General features: G+C 32.0%; 1 protein-coding gene across 4 annotated transcripts in view; it reads right to left on the reverse strand.

Annotated features, from left to right (window-relative positions):
- Window positions 1–7407: 7407 nt before the first annotated feature.
- The window catches only part of LOC145260506 (RNA 2',3'-cyclic phosphatase ANGEL2-like), a 41357-nt gene continuing 25005 nt past the window's right edge, over window positions 7408–23759 (reverse strand). For all 4 annotated transcript variants that reach the window (XM_080118625.1, XM_080118626.1, XM_080118623.1 and 1 more), the window contains 3 exons: window positions 20793–21025; window positions 16076–16145; window positions 7408–9050 (listed from right to left, as the gene is read on the reverse strand). In XM_080118625.1, coding sequence (XP_079974751.1) covers window positions 8011–9050; window positions 16076–16145; window positions 20793–21025 — 1343 coding nt within the window. In that variant the 3' untranslated portion in view covers window positions 7408–8010. The remainder of the gene's footprint in view (window positions 9051–16075; window positions 16146–20792; window positions 21026–23759) is intronic.

Genomic DNA, 23759 nt, shown 5'->3' on the forward strand with positions numbered 1-23759 from the left:
ACAGAAATATATTTTGTCCAGCAGATTTAAAATTTTAGTTTAAGTAGTTATTGGACATTCATTTTTTTTCTTTTTGTTTTGTATATATATTTTTTTTTTAAATAAATGTCTTTTTCAAATTTTTTTAAAAATCAATGTCTTTTTCAAATTTAATTTCAAAAGAAAAAACAAAAACATGGCTGCCGTTGAGAAAAAACAAAAGAAAATGAAAACACTTTACTCCAAAAGTAAACAGTTTTAAAATAGTTGGTTATGTTAAAATTGTTTTTTTTTTTAACTTCCGTTTTCTTTTTAGTGGAAGTTTTCTCAAGTTTTGCTGGTGTATACATAGAAAAATTCCCTTCTAGTTAATACTTAGATAATTCCAGTTTAATTTTAAAATTCTACATAAAAAATAGTCTTACTTTGAATTGCTTCTTTTTTAAAATGTTTTTATTTTTAATAAAATATGTTATAATCAAAATATAATTTTTTAGTCTTTACTTTGAAATATTTTTCCAGAATAGTCTTATATAATAAAATATATATTTTAAAAGTTTAGTTTTAACTTAAATGTTTTATTTAGTCTTTACATCAAAATGTTTTCTTTTTTTAAGTTTACATGAAAATTTTTTTTTTTTTAATTTAAAATTAAAAAATATATTTTTATTACAAGATATTTAAAAAAAACATTTAAAAGTAAAGACTATTTTTTTAATGTAAACTTAAAAAATATCTTTTGAAAGTAAATACTATTTTTTATGTTAAGTTTTAAAATTAGACTGGAATTGCGTAAGTATTAAGCAGAATGAATTTTTTCCCCGTGTACAGCAACAAAACTTGTCAATACTTATGTTAAAACGAAAGCAGAAGTAAAAAAAAAAAAAATACAAAAAACAAAAACAAAAAAAAAAATACAAAAAACAAAAACAAAAAAAAAAACAGTTTTATCTAACATAACCAAATAGCTTCAAAAACAATTTTTCATCTCAATAATAATTAAAAACAAAAAAGCTGAACAAATCATGGATAAACAAATGGTTTTTGTTTTTATCATAAAGGGTGAAGAAAAATTTAAAAACAAACAAACAACCCCCCCACCCCAAAAAAAAACGAAAAATACAAGAAAAATAAAAATGTAAATTTCACTTACTTTTGCCTTATTTTATATCATCATATTCGATTTATCATGTGTTTAATATGCTGGCATATGTTGGATGGCTTTTAGAAATAAACTTCCAACCTAACCTAGCTGTGGCTAACCATTTATTTGGTACTTGTACAGTTGAATCAAGACATTGAAAAATTAAAACATCAAAAAAAAAGTTATATTGTATGCATCCGTTATAGAATGAAGTTCTCTGGAAAAAAAATTTCACTTAATTTGATCAAGCAATTTTTTTTTTTTTACAGCGAAAAAAAACAAAAAAACAATTTGTTATGATACCAAGCAAAAGGTTCAATTTTTAGGAAGAAAAGCTAGTATTAAAGATGGGGAGGGAGTGTCGGCGCTTTAAACTGAGTTATCTCCCCGTGGCGTGTTAAAAAAATTCAAGATGGCTACCTTCAACGCGCTCTCATAAAAAACGTGTTTTTCCGCTGTAAAAAATAAATTACTCAATCAAATTAAGTGAAATTTTTTTTCAGAGACCTTCAGTCCAAAACGGATACGTACAATATAACTTTTTTTCCCCGATATTTTCATTTTTTAATGTTTTGATTAAACTGTACAAGTACCCTTTATTTATACCTTTTTCTCAAGTCCATCCATATCACTCCCTCCCATGTTTTCTTTAGCCTTCCCCCTATGAAATGACGCCGCTACCTTAATTGTTCTATATCTAACCCAGGAACTCTCATCCATTCTTTCAACATGGTCAAACTGTAAAAATGCACTAGACTGCATGTTTGTGATGAATGCGAATAAGAGACTTGCTGCATGTGAATGGTATTGAAAAGAGAAATCACCCAAGATATTGGAAATATGTTTAGTTTGTGGTTTTGACCACCCAGAATTCAATTTGTCCACTTGAAAAAATAATGTTTGTACAAATACAAGGTTCCTCTTGTGGTTTTCCAAATATAATAGTCATCCAGATAAGCATTCGGTTTTTTATATTCACCCCATGTTAGCTTTCTAAAATCTTGCAAGTTTGAATTATCTCTCTTGTTCCTTCAGATTCTTTTCAAGATAGCATTGCAAGATTGCCGCTTGTATTTTAGCCACAAAATTTGATTTTCTTATTTAAAAATAAAACTACTTGATCAATTTACGTGATTTTTAGATTTACAATATTTTCCTTCATATACATATTAAAGATTTTTTAATTTTGTTTATTTTCACAAGTGGGGAATTTCGGACAAGCACCTGGAAAATTATTGACTCTAAAAATTTCATTTGATGGGCTTGTTGATGATTCCCCTTTCACAAAATTCAAACTTCTCAAAAAACATAACTTTAGTCATGTAATCCCTATTTTCAGTTTTTTCCCATAGAAATACATTTTTGTGTGCAGTGAAGCATTTGGGGATCGGCTCTCTTGCAACTATTAAAAGGTTCCAAGTGTGTCCCAGTATCATGGACAAGTATTCTAGCTCGTATATGGATATACGCCCATTGGCACTATTTGTTTATTAATTTTAGACTGGCCTAGTGTTTAAGAAAGATGGAAAGCAATGATAGGTAATTTGGGCTATTTGTAACTATAAATGCCTGATTTTGATTAAATAAAAATGTGTTTACGAAACATTCTTAAACTGACCTAGTGTTTAATCAATAAGAAAGATTCTCTTATTCACAATTTGATTAAATTAAGACAATTTTACCATCTAAAATATAAAGTTACCTTGCTTTTAAAAGTCAGACACAAATAGCAATCCACCTAACATATTGATATTTGATTCAGACTAGCCTATTTAAAAAAAAATTCTAAGAAAGCCATCCTAATATGTAAAACAGATATCAAACCGAACATGTTATTGCCCTCCTAGTTGTTACGTTTGCTCGATTTTTTTGATAAAAAAGTAAAATTCATTTCAAGCAAATGAAAAAATCCAAATTTACTGCCAATTAGAAAAAATTTCAATTTAATAAAATAAAAATCTGATTCAGATTTTAAATAATAACATTCAATGTTGAAATTTTTTTTTTTCTTTTCTAAAATCTCTATGTACCCATGACACAAAAAAAAATCTAAAAGTCATGTAAATTGATAAAGTGGTTTTATTTTTAAAAGAAAAATAATTTTTAAGCAATTAATTGGAATTCATACGACATAAATCTTGCAAGCTTGATTTTTTAAAGTCATATCCCTTTGTTTCTTGAGATCTTCGAAACTGCAGGAGAGACAATCACTTCTTGGATACTCATAAAATTTGATTTTCTGAGTTAAATAGAAAACTACTTGATCAATTTATGTGATTTTTGGAATATGATGTTTTCGTTTCGTCACGTGTACATACAGACTTATTTATTTTTGGTTATTAGCATATGGGGAATTCTGGACAAGAATCAATCTTTTTAAGATTCTGTCTCTTTAAGTGCAACTGTTTGTATTTCTTCTGCACTTAGTTCACAGAGTATATGCAACAGATAATTTTTGAAATTTATTTTTAGGAGTCCCGTTCCTTCTATAATGATTGGAATGATGAAGATTTTACTAATATTCCAATTTCTTTTGATGTTGCACAAAAGGCCGTGACATTTCATTATCTTTTCACTAAAGACATGGTTACTGAAATATAAGCTCCTTTCATTTATTCATACATGCTCTGTAATCAAAAAAATATTAACATCAATTGAGCTTTAATTCTGAAAGTCTATCAATAACTACTATATATATATTTCATTTTTGGATTAATGAAATTGGTATTGGAAATATTTGTTCTTACTTTCCGTTACGTTCTTACAATTTTTTTTTGGAGGAGGAGGAGGAGGAGGGTGTTTTCTAAATTTAATTTTCTAGTCTTGCAACTAATGATAAAATGATAAATATATTTTTATTTTGAACTACCAGTGAATCTCCCCCAGTATATTTTTTATATTTCTGAAAATATATGCCTGTATTGCATGGGTTTTTATGGTAATCCGAATATAAAAATAATAAATAACAACTTTATAGCTAAATAAGGTTTTAAAAGAATCGGAATCAGGGATTTAGAATAGAATCAGTAATCGTTGTATAGGAATCAAAAAAAATATTGGCATTGTCCCATGAATGAATATATATATATATATATTTTATTATTTATTTGAAGATAAACAGCCATCTGTTTCAGTCAATGAGACTTTGTCAGGTGACCCTGAACCATTTGACGCTATAAAAAAAAAAACATCAAATGGTTCAGGGTCGCCTGACAAAGTCTCATTGACTGAAACAGATGGCTGTTTGTAGTGACCAAATGTAACTGTTTACCTTCAAATACATAACAAAATATTTTGCTTTTGTTATCGAGCACTATCTAACAACCACGTTGAGTTCATTAGTTCCTACTTTTGAATATCTCGAGCCTAGATTTATTAATATAAGTTTAATGATTAAAGTTGAATTCTGTAAATCAAAATATATATATATATAAAAATATATTTAAGTTAAGAATTTATTGTTTGAAACAAAGAATATATAGAGAAAAAAATTATTTCCTTAATCCATGGATTTTCAATAATGGCTCATATCATCAGAGGAAATGAAATGCAATTAGCAAAATGTTCAGCTATGAATAAACAAGTATTTTGCTTTTCAGCACAAATATTGAAAATATTAGTTCAATATTTTCCGGGACGTTACTGCCAGGTCGGAGGAGTGGTGATTCAAGGGAAAAATCAGTAATCCGATATATCAAGAATGTTTGGTTGTCTCATACTGTTATTTCGAAGGGTATAAGAAATGGTCGTCCTCGTCGGCAATATAAAGATCGCCGACGAAGACAACCATTTCGTATGCCCTTCAAAATAACAGTATGGGACAACCAAACATTCTTGATATATCGGATTACTGATTTTTCCCTTGAATCACCACTCCTCCGACCTGGCAGTAACGTCCCGGAAAATATTGAACTAATTCTGATAATGGACTGCCCAGGTTGTATGAAATCCTTTTTTCTATGACTCTTATTCACCATTCAAATAACATTTTCAATATTTGTGCTGAAAAGCAAAATACTTGTTTATTCATAGCTGAACATTTTGCTAATTGCATTTTATTTCCTCTGATGATATGAGCCATTATTGAAAATCTATGGATTAAAGAAACAATTTTTTTTCTCCATATATTCCTTGTTTCAAACAATAAATTCTTAACTTAAATATATGTATATATATTTTAATTTACAGAATTTAACTTTAATCATTAAACTTATATATTGCTCTATTTCTTTAAATATTGAGCTTTACATTTTTGGCTAGGATCATCCTGAAAGTATTACCTCAAAGTAATATCTGACAGGATAATTCACTTGATCTCTAATCTGTGACTTATTTCATTATATATATATATATATATATATATATATATATACACACACACACACACACCACTTACACAAGTAATTTTACTATTATTCTGTTAGGTGAGTAAAAAATGTGCCAGACAAAACCATTTCAAGTGTTTACAGGAAGTGAAAAATCAACCATTACCATCTGAAATAAATTCAGAAAGAAATCCTCCATTCTAAACAAAAAGTCTATGGTCACCAGCAATGGGGTAGTTACTATGCATGTGGTCATTGTCTATGATATAAATGAAAAGTTGCATTTCTGCTTGTCTGTCCATCTGCATCCAACTAAAACTCAGAAACTACCAATGATAAACTTACAAATTTTACATATTTTGATTTAGTATGACCTCGATCAGGTTATGGTAATAAGAATTTACTGCAATAATCATCCATTCAGTTAGCTAAAAGACTATTTTTTAAGGAGGTAAGTTAAATACTAAGGTGAACCTACTTTTATAAACTATTTTCAAGTTTTGTATCCATTGGAATTTATTCTATTTAATACAAGAGAACAAGTGTTGTCCATATAAAATAATATTCCATAATGGACGAAATGAGAAATCTGGAGAACATTGTAAATAATTTCAGATTTAGGGAAGATAGAGAAATAGAAAAAAAAAAAAAAAAGAAAAAAAAAAACAGAGAGAGAGAGATAGTCTATTATGACATCACAAGATAATTTTATATTAAAAATTCCAAAACATTTTCATATTTACACACACATACACACACACACACACACACACACACACACACACACACACACACACAAGGGGCATTCCAAAAGTAATGGGTCCTAAGTTTTATTCTGCCCAAATGGATCAAAAGGGATTGCAGATTGCATTGTTAGGATGACTGAACTTATGCATTCATGATCTGAAATGTTCATCTCTCTGTTGCAGACATTGACAGTGTGAGTCTCTCAGAAAGTAACCTCTGTCATGGACGTGCGTAAAAGCAGAGATATGTCATTGAATTTCTTCATGTAGAAAAAATTGAATCGATCCACATTCACTGGCACCTGTTGAACTTTTATGAAGCTGATGAAGTTGATGTCAGCACAGTTAGGAGGTGGGTTTGTCGATTTTAGAGTGGTGACAGATGAGAGTAACAAAGCACGTTCCAAACGCCCATGCACAACCATCACTCCATTGCTGTTAAAAAGGTGCATTGAGAATGGTGGCGACTATGTAGAAAAATAAATTCTGAAGCACAAAAGATCACCTGTTTTAAATGATATCACTGACATCTTTGCAGCTCTTCAACATTTGTTGGAGTTAAAATATAGGCCGAATTACTTTTGAAACGACCATCACACACACACACACACCCCTCTCTTAATGTTTGATCTAACAGATATTTTTTTTAATTTATAACCACTGTTTTTAAATCTCTGAATATTCATAAAAGAGTTTCCCTTGTTGGAAATGCATATAATATAAAAAATGTTTAAGAGTCATTAAACAAGTTGAGTTTGATTACAGAAGAGATGGTAAATGAGAGACGAACATGATAGACATGTTACATAAAATATTTACGATATATAGATAATTTGTCAGTCTAAAACTCACAAACTATCAAATATAAACTTACAAATTTTACATATTCTAATTTAGTATGACCTCAATTAGGTTATGATAAAAATGTTCATATATTCATCTGCTTTGGGTTACAAGGAACCAAATTAATGCAGTGGGGGAGAAAGGACAGAAAAAGAAAGGACTGTGTTATTCTTACTAATAATTGTTTGTAAAAAAAACAAACAAAAAAAAAAACAAACAAAAAAAAAACTGAAGCTAAGTCAAAACAATCAGCTGCTGATGAAGTTATCCTTTTTTTCGTTCTATTGTATTGAACCAGTCGTGAAAGTTTCCCAGAGAGTGAGGCAGTCCAAGGGAGAAGTATAATAAAAAAGTAACATGACTGAGAATGTGTAGCGAGTTAGAGATTTATTTTCTTTTTTTAACTCTTCTTTTTTTTCCTCATTTATGTTCTCAGGCATAGCTGAGTAGCCTTGCTAGCAAGAAATAAATTGTAAAGTCATTGTGAGTAAATAATTTATGGTGCCTGGCCAAAATAATAACGAAAATCCAAAAATTTAATTTTAACTAAAAATAATGTTATTACACTTAATTGTCATGACAAAATTAGTAACATATTACTACATAAAACATTTACTTTCAAGCCACTTATTATTTTTAAATCCTGATTTCATGCTGTTATCATAAAACCTCTTAATTACTGAACAGATGTTTTTTATAATCATTCTGTTTTTAAATTACTGAATATTTAAAGTAAAATTTCACTGAATATTCTAAGTAAAATTTCTTCAAATCCAATTCTCTTTGATAATGAATTTTTTATTTTATTACTTTTTCGTAATTTTGCGGTATGTTACTAATCTCAACATGACAATTAAGTAGATGATAATTTAGTTAAAATTTAATCTTTCGATTTTTGTTATTATTCCAAACAAGCACTTTATTTATTAATTATTATATACATACGTAGGTCTTGTTTCTTGCCAACAAGTGACTAATGACTTGGAGAATGATGCGAATGTGATCCAGTCAATAAAAAATGGGCAATAAGTGAAAAATGGTCTGATCCTAACTCCGCATTCGGAAGCCGATCCATTTTGTAAACTTCCTCTTTAGAGAAAAGTCCATAACGATATAAAAGTTTTAATCTTCCATTAGTGTCAGAATTCACATTGTAAAAGATATAGTCTGTCGTTTCACATGCACGGTCATGGTAAGTTGTCACCTCTACAATGCGCCGTTTCCGATGTTTTATCACATGGTCGTACACAGAAACAAAATCAAAGAAGTGACTGACTTTCCCAGAACCCATTGGTTTCAACATTTCCTCTGGAAGAGAAAACTCATTTGATGTAGGTGAAGGTTGTCGAGAATCTTCACACACGGCAGTATGGGACGATTTTTCTTTCAACTCTCTTGATTGGTCCTCCTCCTCCGTAAGCAAAGATTCTGTGGATAATTTAGAAGCACTAATCAAATTTCGTTCTTTGACCGTCTTTACAAACTGGCAGGAATCGGTGATATTTAGATGAGTTGGAAAAAAGTCTTTGCTCAAGTAAGCATCACGACCAAAGTGTTTGTCAGACACCCCGGCCATCTCTCTAATCAGCAGACCTGAATAACGCAAATGCTGGGACACAATCAATTCATAGATACGACAAAACGGTTCAAAATTAAAATCCCCGCAAAGTATGGTCGGATGATAGACAATGTTATCGGCACTTTGATGGTATTTATAGGCAGCTTTGTCGAGCTCAGCAAGGAGGAGAATAAGCTGACCCAGTTTTACATCCCCTCGTCGGGGATTAAAAAGCAAATGCGTGTTGGCTATACATAGCTCACCGACTTCTAAGTTGTTATCCGAAGTGTATGGTTTCAGGTTAACAATCAATCCGACATTGCATCGGTCGAGGACTCCACCTTTTTCGTAATGGACCTTCTGGAAATTCAACACTTCAAACTTCATCACCTGGAAAAATGTAGCACATCCGTCTGATTGGAAGCCTGTCTTTTGGCAATAAATTCCCATGTAACCTGCAAAGAAATTTACATAAAATCTTGTCAAATGTTTTTTCAAATTGAACAAGTAACATTTATCTGTATTTTAGAAAGACATTTGGTTCATATTAAAAAATAAGCTGCTTGTTTACATTAATGACCTTTTAAACCAACACATTTCAGGTGAAAACATTATGTATTTACTTGTCATGGCAAAATTAGTATAAATTAAAAAAAAAAAATCATGAAAACTGATCCAATAGAAAAACAATTACAAGTAAAAATAGAATTTATTGAATTATCAAATTTATGGCATGCTTTTATCTGGAAAAGCTGTGTGACCAATTCAGTATGACAAACTGACTTACCTTGCTTGATTTAAATGGACTTAAATTAAGGGTTTGCCATTTTTAAACACAATTGTGGGTGATTTTTTTGTTAAAAATAGATCAGGCATATCTACTGGATCATTGTTCATAATTTTTGGAATTTATAATTTCGCCATGACACATAAGTGTTATGATTTAATTTGTTGTTAAGAGTTATCCCCCTTGGGATTGACATTCATAATAAAAGCGCCCTCTGTTTCATTTTCCCGCTCGATCCTTTCAAGAGCGTACGTGTATTTTACAGTTAATAAAACCTTTCTAAAAGGCAATTCTTTACTTACTGATACTATTCACTTCAATTTTATTAACTGTAAAAAAAAAAAAAAAAAAAATAATGGATCGAATCTTACGTCCCGACAGATTCGAGGTGGAACCTACATGCCCTAATTCCGAAAAATCCTATAGGCATTGGAAATTAACCCTCCAGAATTATATCCGCTCACATAATAACGGATTAATCGAAAACACTTCAGATAATTTCTTTGCCTTGATCAATTGTATTTCAGCCTCTGTTTTCGATTTAATAAGCGATAAAACCGACTACGATAGTGCATTAAGAACATTGGACGCCGCTTATTTAAAACCTGAAAATATTGTTTATAATAGATATCGATTGATGACGACGAAGCAACAAACAACACAAAATATAGATGCCTTCATACTACAATTGGAAATGCTTGCCAAAACATGTAACTTCGAAGCGGTTTCTGCTGAAGAAAACAAAAATCAATACATTCGGGAAGCTTTCATCGGCGGAATTTCTTCTTCGTCCATCCGACAACGACTGTTAGAAAAACCCATCCTGACTTTACAAGACACATATGCCACGGCCAGATCTCTTGAACAAGCAGAAAAGCATTCGATAAGCTACGCAAATAACTTTACTGTAGCAGCTACAAATAATCCTTCGGGCTACAATCGTATAGCTGTGACTAAAGAAAATATGCATCCAAAAGGGGTTTGTTTTTTCTGTGGAAAATCACGTCATCCTCGATATTTATGTCCTGCACGAAACGCCGAATGTAAAAAATGCAAAAAAAAATGGTCATTGGGCTAAAGTGTGTAAATCTTCTATTTCTAACACTCATACTGCTGTTCTTTATGACGACTCTGACTACCCCTCACCTTCTCTATCCTGACTAGGAACTAACTCCAAAGATGTCACATTCACTCAATGCCAAATTAACGGGCACTTCGTGAACGCTATGGTGGACTCCAGCAGTGTAAAAACATTCATTAATGAAAATACTGCTAAAAAACTTAAACTCTTCACAATACCTAAAAACAAAACTATAGCTCTGGCTGCTTCTGATCAACATGCTAAAATAACTGGCGAAGCTGTCGTGGATTTAATACTGAAAGATAAAACCCATTCTGGAATAACAATTGAAATCATTGAAAACCTTTTCATTGATTTAATAATCGGAAAAGATATTTTAAAAAAATATAAAAAAGTAACACTTAAATTCGACGGTCCTAGAGACAAACTTATAATTGGAGCTATAAACACGAATAATTTTTTTCCTACCATAAACGTTCCACCCCCTCCTCTCTTTTCTAATCTTTCTCCTCATACTACTCCTATTGCGACAAAATGCCGACGTTACACTTTTGCCGCCAACAAATTCATAAAAGAAGAGACTGCTAGAATGTTGAAAGAAGGCATAATTGAACCTTCGATATCTCCGTGGCGAGCGCAAGTTCTTGTAACTTCGAATGAGAATCATAAGAAAAGAATGGTAGTCGACTACAGCGATACCATTAATAGATTCACGGAACTAGACGCTTACCCAATGCCTAATATCAATAAGATGGTAGACGACATCGCTCAATATAACATCTTCTCTACTCTCGACCTAAAATCTGCTTATCACCAAATACCTATAAATCATGCTGATCGTAAATTCACTGTGTTTGAAGTAAGTGGCAAACTTTTTCAATTTACTCGTCTTCCTTTTGGCGTCACCAATGGAGTAAGTGCTTTCCAGAGGAGCATAGACTATATTATAGAAAAAGAAAATCTAACCGATACCTTTGTGTATGTTGATAACGTAACTATATGTGGAAAAAATCAAGAAGAACACGATTACAATCTTCAAAAATTCTACAAAATTGCTAAACAATATAACATCACTTTAAATGAAAATAAAAGCATAATTTCTTCTAGTTCTATTACTCTACTCGGCTACACCATAGAAAATAATCAAATAGCTCCCGATTATCAAAGACTAAAACCATTACTCGAAATGCCACCTCCGCTGAATCTTAAATCTCAAAAAAGAATAGTTGGAATGTTTTCCTATTACTGCAAATTCATTAAAAAATTTTCTGATAAAATTTTATTACTAAATCAAAACAAAGAATTTCCACTACCTCCATCTGTATTAAAATCTTTTCAAACATTGAAAAATGATCTAAAAGACGCCACTTTAATAACGGTAGACCCAAATAAAGAATTTGAAGTAGAAACGGACGCTAGTAACTATTGCATTGCTGCAACACTAAATCAAGAAGGTCGTCCTATTGCATATTTTTCAAGAACTCTCAATACTAATGAAATTAAGCACCATGCAGTAGAAAAAGAGGCAGCCGCTATTGTAGAAGCTCTCCGTAAGTGGCGACATTTTCTACTCGGCAGGCACTTTAAAGTCATCACAGATCAGAAGAGCATCAGCTTCATATTCGACAATAAAAGAAAATCAAAAATTAAGAATGACAAAATATGTCCTTGGCGTATAGAATTATCCCAATACAATTTCACTATAGTTTATCGACCTGGACCTGAAAATATTGCTGCTGACACATTCTCTCGCATCTCTGCTCTTACTTACAATCTACAAGATCTTCGTGATTTACATAAACAATTATGTCATCCTGGTGTTTCAAGACTAAGCCATTTTATAAGAACGAGGAACCTCCCTTTTACTTTGGATCAAATTAAGAATATTACTGACTCTTGCTCATCCTGTCAATTACTGAAACCCAAATTCGCCAATACCAATGGAGGGACTCTCATTCAAGCCATATTACCTTTTCAACGATTAAATATTGATTTTAAAGGCCCTCTACCTACTTCTATACATGGCAACAAATATCTACTTACTCTAATTGATGAGTATTCCCGTTTTCCTTTCGCTTTTCCTTGCAGAGATATGACAAGCAAAACCATTATCCACTGTCTAAACAAACTCTTTTCAATTTTTGGTTTGCCTGACATGATACATACTGACCGTGCTTCTGATTTCTTAGCAAGAGAAATAAAGGATTTTTTACACAAAAAAGGAATTGCTACTTCTAAAACAAGTAGATATCATCCTGAAGGTAATGGACAGATTGAAAAACTCAACGGTACCTTATGGAAGGCCATTCAAACAACATTACATTCTAATCAAATGAAACTACCTTATTGGGAAGACATACTACCGGACGCACTTCATTCAATTAGATCATTACTTTGTACTGCCACTAATATGACTCCCCATGATAGACTATTTAAATATAGTCGTAAATCTGCTTCCGGAATTTCAATTCCTTCTTGGGTTAAACCAGGCCCAATATATATTAGAAACCACACTAAAACAAGTAAACATGACCCTCCTGTAACGCCTGCCACCCTAATAGATGTCAACCCCCACTACGCTTATGTTCAACTACCTTCTGGTACTGAAACCACTGTCAACGTTCGAGACTTAGCTCCAAACTCATCAAATGAAGAAAACTCTAATAATAATCCTACTACTTCAGAGACTTTATTTGAACCTTCTACTAATGAAAACATTGGTCATGAGGAAGACAAAAATCAATCGTCTGATCTTGAAGAAAATCAGATTTCACTAAAAAATAATACTGAAAATCAGCATTCCTGCCAATCTGTGCGGAGGTCGTCCCGAGTTCGACAATTCCCTAGTAAATATAAGGATTTTGTGACTAAATACTGAAAAAACTGCAGTTTGGGTTCATATGTTATTTGTAAATAAAATGATTCTTATGTGATTGTAAAAAAAAAAAAAAAAAAAAAAAAAAAATTTGTCTATAATTAATTACCCCTTACTTGAATACTTTAGGACGGGGAAAATGTTATGATTTAATTTGTTGTTAAGAGTTATCCCCCTTGGGATTGACATTCATAATAAAAGCGCCCTCTGTTTCATTTTCCCGCTCGATCCTTTCAAGAGCGTACGTGTATTTTACAGTTAATAAAACCTTTCTAAAAGGCAATTCTTTACTTACTGATACTATTCACTTCAATAAGTACATAATGTTTTCACCTGAAAAGGTGAAAACATTATGTACTTAAGTGTCATGGTGAACATCACGAATGTTGGTTGGTTGTTTTTGTTTTACGGCATATCAACCCTTTTCGGGTTATTTAATGCCGAATCCAAAGATTTTTAAGAAAAATTTTTTAATAGAATATATTTGTTGTTTTCAAATCAGTTTCTATTTAACCCATAGTTGGGACCCTAACAGGTACTACTACTCCGGGTCAGAGTGGACCTGGGAGCAATGGTAATTAAAGGGTGGCTCCACACTCCCCAAAGCCCACAAGCTGGGGCCTCACCACTGGATATAGTTAAAGGTCATATCCAGGACCCCCATTGAGGGACTTTTACCCTCTGCAGGGGGGCAGTTGGCGTATTCTAATGCCCCACCGACAGGGCCCATCACGAATGTAAACAAGCACCAAAAACAAAATCTGTACGATGTACATACTTGTGACGAAATAAAAATATTACATTCCAAAAATCACATAAATTGATCAAGTAGTTTTATCTTGAAATAAGAAAATCAAATTTTATTCATCATTTTGAAAATAATCTATAAAAAAAATAAATAAAATAAACAAAGGGAGACAACTGAATAATTCAATCTTGCAAGATTTATGTTGTAATGTCAATTAATCACTTCAAAATGGTTTTCTTTATAAAAATAAAATTACTTGATCAATTTATGTAATTTTTAGAATATAATTTCGTTTGATCATGAGAGTATACATCATACAAATTTTTTTTTATTTTGTTTTTTTTTTTTAAATATGGGTGAATCCTAGACAAGTATCAAAATTTTTATTATTTCATCACTTCAGATGATTTATCCTCTGATCTTCAGGTGCCTTGTGTTGAACTCTAAAACCTTCGAAAAGATTTTGAACCCAACCATTTATTTGGATCCTTGGGGGAGATCAATTAAGTTTCAGGAACTCTAACAAATACGCAAAATGAAAGAGATGACTTTGGGTATACACTGGTTGACTTTAGATGTAAATCATATCTGTTAACAAATAGATATTAAACCAAGGTTTTTTTTTGTCAAAATGTCAATTTTCAATATAGGGAAAGATTTATTCTTTTCTGGGATCCTTGAAGCCTAATTGATCTCCTTGGAGTATACAATTTGCATCCATAGACAACAAGCATGTTAGTTAAAGTATGCAGGTTATTTTGTGGCTCAAAGTTCAGTCCTATGCAAAGGTGTAATATAGTGGACAAATCTTTGCTATATGAATAGATAATTTTCATTCGTATTTACAATTGTTACAATTATGAGACTCATAACTAAGATGACTAAAATGTTGATTTAAGTGTGTAGCTCATCTTGAGCAAAGGCAGTAAGACAGTCTAACAAGTAAACTGAAAATTCCTGAGGTTGACACAACACATCTGAAGGAGGCTGAACGGTAAATCAGACAAAACATTGTGACGACAATAACCAAGATTGAAAATTATAAACCATATTAAAGGAGCAGACAATACGTACAATAAATATAACTTCCTATACCTATCTGACATTACCCAGCAGTAAACAAAAAATGATCGACTTATTTACAAAGAAACTTAAATTAATTTTGGTGACTTTTATTTTGTAATCAAATTATTTTGTTAGTTTTAATACAAATAACAATGTGTAAAATGTTAATGTCAATGCGAGAAACACAGACAGACAGGTACATTTGAAGCCACATAATATAATTGATATATATATATATTTTCTTTAACAATTCAGTATAATGTCACACAAATTTGTTTCAGCGAGTTAGGAAAATTGTCTCCACTCTAACAGTTTTCTTAACTGGAACAAGCATTTTTAGGAAAGAAAGAAAAAACTGAAGCAAAATATATACAGACCAATAACATTGAAAAAGAAGGAAGTAAAAAATATGTTAATAATTAAAATGTCTGATTTTAAAAGATCAACATACATATTTATTTATCTTTCGATACATCTTATCCTCAGGTATGGAACAGAATGTTATTCTACATAGTTTAAAAGATAGTTTACTTATTTTCCTAAAGAAAATCTTTGAAAAATCATTTATCGATAGGCTTTCAGTCATACTTTTCAGCTGTGTCATGAAGTGGTCTGTAGCATAAGAACATCATGGTAATAAAGCTTCATGTCTGAAACCACAACCCTTGAGTCATCATACGATGAAGATTTTGCTGGAATTGCCCATTTTGTTGCAGTAGAAATTGCATGGATTTATCATTATAAATAAATGTCACCCTTCAAAAAAAAAGAAAAAAAAAGAAAAAAAAAAGAAAAAAAAAGAAAAAAAAAAGAAAAAAAAAGAAAAAAAGAAAAAAAAGAAAAAAAAGAAAAAGAAAGAAAAAAAAGAGAAAAGAAAAAAAAGAAAAAAAAGAAGAAAAAAAAGAAAAAAAAAAGAAAATATACCTCGTTTTTCTAAATTTGGTTTTAAGAAATCCTCATAATGATCACATTGCACTTCTTGGAAACACATAATCTGAAAGATATAAATATTAATTTAAAAAAAAAAAAAAGATTAAGTTGCATAGTAAAAAACAAAATGGATGATATTTGGAAAGTTATTGTCATTAAATAAAAGGGTATGCAAAATAAACTTGACAATTAGTCTAAACTAGCAATGGTGGATTATTCCAATATCTTATCCCCGATTTCGATACAATTACTGATTTTGTTCCTGATTCTTTCTAAATATTCAGTTGTAGAATCGTTATTGTTGATATTTGTTTTGCTTTTCTTTTTGGATTATAAAAGCCTATGTAATATGTACATATAATTTTGCAAAAATAAAAATACACTTGTAGATATTTCTAACTTGTCTTTTTCCTTGTAATTGCCTGAAAATATGGAGGCAACTAAAGTGTGGGTTTGATGAGTATTGACCACCATAAAAGCTGACTGACTACACTTAGTTGAGTGGCAACTATTGACCGTAGTTGGTGACCCACATAGTGTCGATCACAAATAAAATCGTTGACGTTGGGAAGAGCATCTTGCTGTAAAATCTTGCTTCAAAGAAACTTCTTTCAAATCATTTTTGTCATACGACAAAAAAGCACCTACCACCATCAGCAAACAGCAAATGGATATAGAAAATGTTAAATCATGCAGAAAGTATATTAGACTTTTGAGGGTGTGATTTCTGACATACTGATGGACACACACCACAGACAAGCCTGGGTGCCCGATGTTGCTGAGTGTTTTTGGGTGTGTGTTGAGCAAAAAAAAAAAAAAAGTGGTAGTAGGCAGGGAGATTTGAACCTGTGACACGAAAGCGGAGAAGAAAGTGAAAGAAAATCTAACGTCTTACCGCTACTCCATGACGCGACCAGAAGTCTAAAGCATTCAAATTAAACATAGTCAATCAAGGCTTGCAGAAATTGCGTTGCTTTTAAACCTCCCATGAAGGAAAATTATACACAAGGTCGTTTTTAATGTGGGGGAAAACCAGCTCCTCCAAAAAGGGGGTACTCTGGCAGTTTCCAAATAAATAGTAATTGTCTCAGTATGAAGGGTTTCCCTTATATTAACCAAGGACCAATAACAAAATAGATACTACCCGGCCTGAAGGCCAAGTACCAGGCGTTAGTGTTCAAATAGTTTTGCTTTATTTATACGAAAAAGACAAACAAACACTGGAGACAACGGCACGAGGGGGAATTTTGTTTAACTCGATCAAAAAAAAGATAGAGACAATGTCCGTTTGCGAATGGGAGATATTATGATCTGGGAAGTACGCAAAAATTTCTTGCGGAATCTAACCAACGCGAGATGCCCGAAGCAAAAAGCCTTTCGTGGACATACACAAATGCTCACACCCATTTTACCCTTTATATAATAGACTAACAGGGGTACCCAGCATTGCCCGAGTGTTTGGAGGTGTAAAACAAAAAAATAAAAGTATTAGTAGTCAGGCAGGCTTGAACCCGTGACGCGGTAACGTGAAGGCGGAAAAGAAAGGTAAAGAAAACGTGACATCTTACTGCTACGCTACGAGTCCATAGGAAGTGAAAAGCGTTCAAATTTAGTGATGTCAAGCAAAAAGTTGACTTACTAAGTGAATGAGTTCATGCAGGTGCAGAAATGAAGGTTGGCTGAAGGCCAGTTTATCTTTCTGCTGTTTCATTTATTTGTTTCCCCACGATGTTGGGAAAACTAAGCTCCCCGAAAAAGAGGGAACCCTCAAATCATTAGCAATTGTCTGATATGAAGGGTTTTCCTAACATTGATCAAAGTTAATTGCTGTCAAGACGTCCTGGCACAAAAGGCCAGTGACGGCTCTGTTTTGTTGGGTTTAACTTTATTTATACGAAAAAGACGAACAAACACGTGAAAGGACGGAATAGCATGAATTTTATAAAAATCAATCAAAATAAATGTAGAGATGACGTGCGTTCACAAATTGTAGATATTATGATCAAGGGAGTATATAAAAAGTCGTAAAAAATAGTAACCCTCTTGAGAAAGAAGCCCTTCTTGGACATACAAGAACGTGTGCACCACTTTTGCCTTTTATATATATATATATATATATATATATATATATATATATAGATTAGTGGTTCTCAAAGTCTTTCCCAACTTTATCATACATTTTGTTACCAAAAATGAGACCTTATTATTAATCTCAATCAGAACAACTTGAAAGAAAGAATAACAATAATATAAAGTGTTGCGTCATACATTAACAGTTCAAACACGAGATTAAGAAATAAACTATATTCCTTTCTATTAAGTTGATGCAAGAGTTTTTTGCCAATTTAAAGTTTCATCTTCAAAATGAATAATTTTTATTCATAACAATAACGTTTGCTTAACTTGATTTCATCTGTCAATGAATTTATAAATGCCTCACTCGTAAAAGTCTAAGTTTTGATGTGAAATATGGATTAAACTCTTGTTCAATTTTCTCTCGTGATGTTAACCTAAGGCCATCTAAATGGCTTTATAATCCTTGAAATAAGTGATAATCCAAAGGAGCTAGGTCAAGCGAATACGGAGGATGGGGAAAGATTTCCCAACCAAATTCTCCTAGATCTTCAGTCAGTAGCATTTTGTGATGATGAGCATTATCATGATAGAAGATGATTCCCTCTTTGTTTACTAAAAAAAAAAAATAATTACATGTGCTTAGTCAAAGGGCTGTTGCCTGAAGAAAAATTGATATAACCTTGTATTATTGTTTTTGCTTTATAAATATAAATATACTTACGTATTAATCCATACATTTTATCAGTTCTGATCGTACATATTGTTCTAATTCTGATCAGCGATGAAAACTGGTTTTAGTCAAAATTAAAACAAGTGAAGCATGCATGGTCTCCCATGAATGCACAGTGAACGAGGGATAAAAAAATGACCAAGTTCAGCATTGTCCCCCCCCCCCCATTTAGTCCCAAATGTCCCCAGAGGACGTCAAATCCTGGTTAAAATGAATAAAGGGTTCAGTTTTAGGCCTTAACATATGTAAATTTGAGTTCTGCACCATCCAATAAAAGAAATGGCTAAGTCCATCATTTGACTCCCACCCCCATTTAGCCCCCAAAAGTCCCGAAGACCTTAACATATTTAAATTTGCGTTCAGCACCATTGAAAACTGCTAAATAGACATATACAGAAAATTTTGGACAAATATGGTAAAATAGTCCCAAAAATAGAGTGTTTTTAATAGCCCAAAAAGAGCCCCTGGGGCACACCCAAGAGTTATCGCAAAGAATAGACAAACAAAATTATATAGAAATCAGTTACAACTTTTCAGAAAGTTTTATAAAAATCCAAGCATCAATTTTTTTTAATAAGCACAAAAGTTTCAATTTTAGCTATTTTAACCCGAAAGGCACAACTACGGGGGCAACCTGAGTTTTTCCGGAAAATCCATTGTTATTTTTTACTCATATCATGTTTAATGTTTGTGCAAAATTTTAAAAAATTCTGAGGCATAGTTATTGAGAAAAGTGCAGACAAACAAATGGACAGACAAGGATGAATGTACAGGTCCATCCTCATTTTGTCAGGCGACCAAAAATAAAATAAAGAATAATGTGCAAGTCACAAAGAGACAAAAAGTCTAAGAGATAACTTAGTTTTATACTCATAGTTAAAATAGAATTATCCCCCCTAACATTTTGAGTTTTTAGGTGATTATTTATAATTGTTTCCACTATAATCTTCCTTGCTGGAATAATTATTTTTTGAAAGAAACTAAAGTGAATTATATTTTTTTAGTATAAAAAAATGCTGCAAAGATAAAAAGTATAAATCACTAAACAGAATCAAATATCAAATATTTAGGTTTAACATGGAAAATTTGACTTATTAATTTTTATATATTAGAAGTTTATTTTTTTCAATGCTTGGTTCATTTGTTCAAAAATAGAAGTAAAATTTCTGTCATTTGTATTGGAACGCTGGCATTTTAGTTTATATTTTAAATAGACTTGACAGAGTGACACAAAAGAATTTTTACATCTCCAACTGTCTGTTAAGCTCCAATTTCTGTCACATCACTACAATGTTGCATCTTTGTATTTGTTTGAGAAGTACTTTAACAGAATTTGCTCCAATAAAATTTTAATTTTTTTAGAAATTACTCCAGATAAGCTACTTGATGTAAAGAGCAAAAAAATAAAAAAAAAACCACGCCAAGATTGCCAAAGGTAAACATATATAGATAGATTTTGACCCATAAAACAGCAATTCTCCCTCTTTTGCCAGAAACATTGCTCATAAAATATGAGGATTAAAGAACAAAATAAGGAAAGCAAGTTATGAGATTGTTGAAAGTAAACCCAAGGTCCACTTTATACTTTCACTAATTTACTCCAATTGTGTCCTTCAAATGTAAATATCCCAAACTAGTAACAAAATCCCACCTCTTCACTGTATAGGTTCATAGACACTGAAAGATCTACTTTAATAGCTTTTTTTAACCACTACTTTTGTAATTCTTCCCTGACCATACCAACATGCATAAATTTAAATGTAATATGAACAAACATCTTGCTGTCCAACTCCAAACTCAGATTGACCCTCCCCTCTCTCAAAACATCTAGCCCTATCACAGTAGATTCTTACACTTCAAAAGTTAAAAAAAAAAAATAAAAAAGTGATAAAAATAACTACTTACATCCGGTAGATATTTATCGATTTCTTCAAGCAGTCGAGCTCTACGATATTCCCAGAGGAGCACTTGGCTATCACAGCAAGAATAGAGATGAGAATGAAACTCTAAAAGGTCCTGAGCAAGCAGGTTGTACGACATGATACTAAACTGTACACCTGGATATTTCTGTGGCCTCTTTTTACATTTCAAACCGAAATTACTCCATTCCCAATGGCGATTAAAGGTTTGCTTGGACCCTGAATTAAGAAAATATATAAGGTTAAAGAGAAAATCCCACAAAAAACAACAAAAAACAACAAAAACAAAAAACAAAAACATAAGAATCTATTGCTACCCAAGGAAAAAATAACTCTACTTAATTCTGACTTTTTTTTTTTTTTTTTTGCATAAGAGTTATTACTTATCAAAGCCTAGAGGCCATATACACATGTGTATAATAAATAATTATAATTACATCTAAGTGAAACACATAATAATATAATTATTACTGGTAAAATATTATAACATTAATTTAATAACAAACATAAATGCCAACCTGCATTTCAAAAAATAAATAAATATAATAATGTAAGAATCTGTACGAATCTACTCTACTGTGGTTCTGCGATTTCCAGCTCCCAGCATAAACACCTCCACCGAATGATTATACTATTTTTTTTTCTTCATTCTGAAGATGAAGTATACCTTGAAAAGTTAGAGAACATAACACCATGATACTGCTGTCCTGGTTCCTCATATATCATGTTGGCAAATAAAATACTTTATGATTGAAAATTATTGAAATCTTTCAATGTTATCATTATTCTTTTTACCATGTCTTGTACCTAATAATGTTTTTCTTACATTGGTATTTGAAGACTTCAAAAGTAAAGCATAATAAGCTCCTGTAATTAGGATGCCCTTTGCCAAGAAATCTGTCATCACGACTCCATCCTGATTCCAGAAGACTGTAAGCATGATCTTGCCTTCTTTCACTTCATTGACTGGGCTTTGATATCTGGATCATCCTGACCGACCAAGATTTCATCATGTATGATCAGTGTTTTAAAAAAAAAAAAAAAAAAAAAAATGACTCATTTTTTTTTGCATATCTCTAAATTCATCCTCAAGCACTCAACATGTTCCTGCTTCTAGAAAAATGTTAGCAACCTGGAAATCCATCTAGCAGACACCTTATGTGTATGCAAATATTCATGAATGATAGTTTCCACTGATCTTGACCTCTTGAACTATTTGGAAAAGAGTAATGCTTTGATCTTCCAAGATAGCAACTCAACTGACAGATGCCACATCAATGGTAGAAAAAGTAGAGGTCGGTCTGGGAGTTGTTTCTACAGATTTCTGGTCATGTTTTCATTCATGATGCCAGTGTTTTTTAAAAAGGTCATATGATGGGGCATTATTACAATAAGCACCTCCGTTCAGTCTTGAAAGACAAAGGATACCCCCTGTAGGGGCAGCTGCGGGTGTAATAGTGTAGCAAGAATTGTGCAATTCCCAACCACACTTCTCCTAAATCAGCACTGCTTGAGTCCAGTGGCAAAGAGAAGTCCAGGATGACTGGAAACAATGCAGAGATAAGTGGGGAACACATACAGCACCTGGAAGTTCCAAATGGTCACTCATCTAATACTGACCAGGCTCATGGTTGCTTAATTTCGGTGATCTGACAGGAACCAGTGTGTTAAACATGATTATGCCGTATATAAATATTTAGTCGGTAATGTTGAGAGGACAAGCACTATCATGTTTCATTTCATTAAAAGTCTACTGAGGTGTGCATCTTTTCAAATACAAAAACCTGAATCACTGCGCGATACTCAAAAGGCTCCATTTCATATCTGACTCAGTTCCAACACCTGTAAATCAGAAACCATAATTAGTTCAGAGCTGTAATTTGCCACTAAACTCATAGAGATATAAATCATTGCACATGTAAAATTTCAACTAGATCAGACACCTGGAAGTAGGTCAAGGGCATTACTTATTGAAAGCCTCTGAAAAAAAAAAAACATAGAATAATATTCTGACCTTAGGATAAGATGTGTTAAAAAAAAGATAAGCATTACACAAAACAGAAATAATTAAGACGTCTGATAAAAGATATGATCCACACACATAAATATTTTTATTTATCTTTCAACACATTTTCTTATTCTGAAATATTATTCTACATATTTTTAAATATAGTTGACGCATGTTCTTTAAAAATCTCTGAAAAATCAAACATTTGTCAATAGTTTTTAAAATCACTTTCGAAATTTTGAAAAGGCAGCCACAAAATAAACAGGTGACTGCCATTTTCTTTATCTATTAACTAGCATGCTTACCTGGTGTTGTCCATGTGCATGGGCAGCAAACGAGAAAGGTTAAAAAAAATGTGCATTTAAAACTTATCTTCCCCTTCTTTATTCCCTTCCATTTCTCCTTCGTTAAATTTTTTTCTCTCCTCTGACCAAGGACAGAACAGATACTACACCTTGCGATGGCCAAGAAAGTATATTTTAGTTAGAATTTCACACCAAAAGTCGATAAAAAAAATAAATTGCTCTAATTATCAACTTCTTTTCCCGACTAAACTTGTTCTTTGTAACTCTCAAAAGAACGCTTATATAAAAAAAGTCCATATATCAGCTTTGTGGGTGTACCTTGTGTAGTTTCTGATTTTTAGCTTGATGCAAACACTCACACAACTGTCTGACAACTGGCTAAAAATAGGATCGCTCTACTATAATCAGGAGCGGGCTATAATGGCTGCCCAAAATCAAGACTTGATGAGCAATGTTTTTAATAAAACGTGTCATCTCAGCAACGAAAAGTGCAAGTTCTGCTACACAGAAGTAGAGTATGAGTCATCTAACATCTGGCTGCAAGGTTCTGTTGGAGGATGGCTGAGTGTGTAAACTGGACGATCTGTAAAAAATTGACTATTGAAGGCAGCAGCAAGTCCTGGGAACATATGCCAGAAAG

This window comes from Euprymna scolopes, chromosome 36, assembly GCF_053919585.1.
Source record: "Euprymna scolopes isolate OS-2025 chromosome 36, ASM5391958v1, whole genome shotgun sequence".
Taxonomy (NCBI): Eukaryota; Metazoa; Mollusca; class Cephalopoda; order Sepiida; family Sepiolidae; genus Euprymna; species Euprymna scolopes.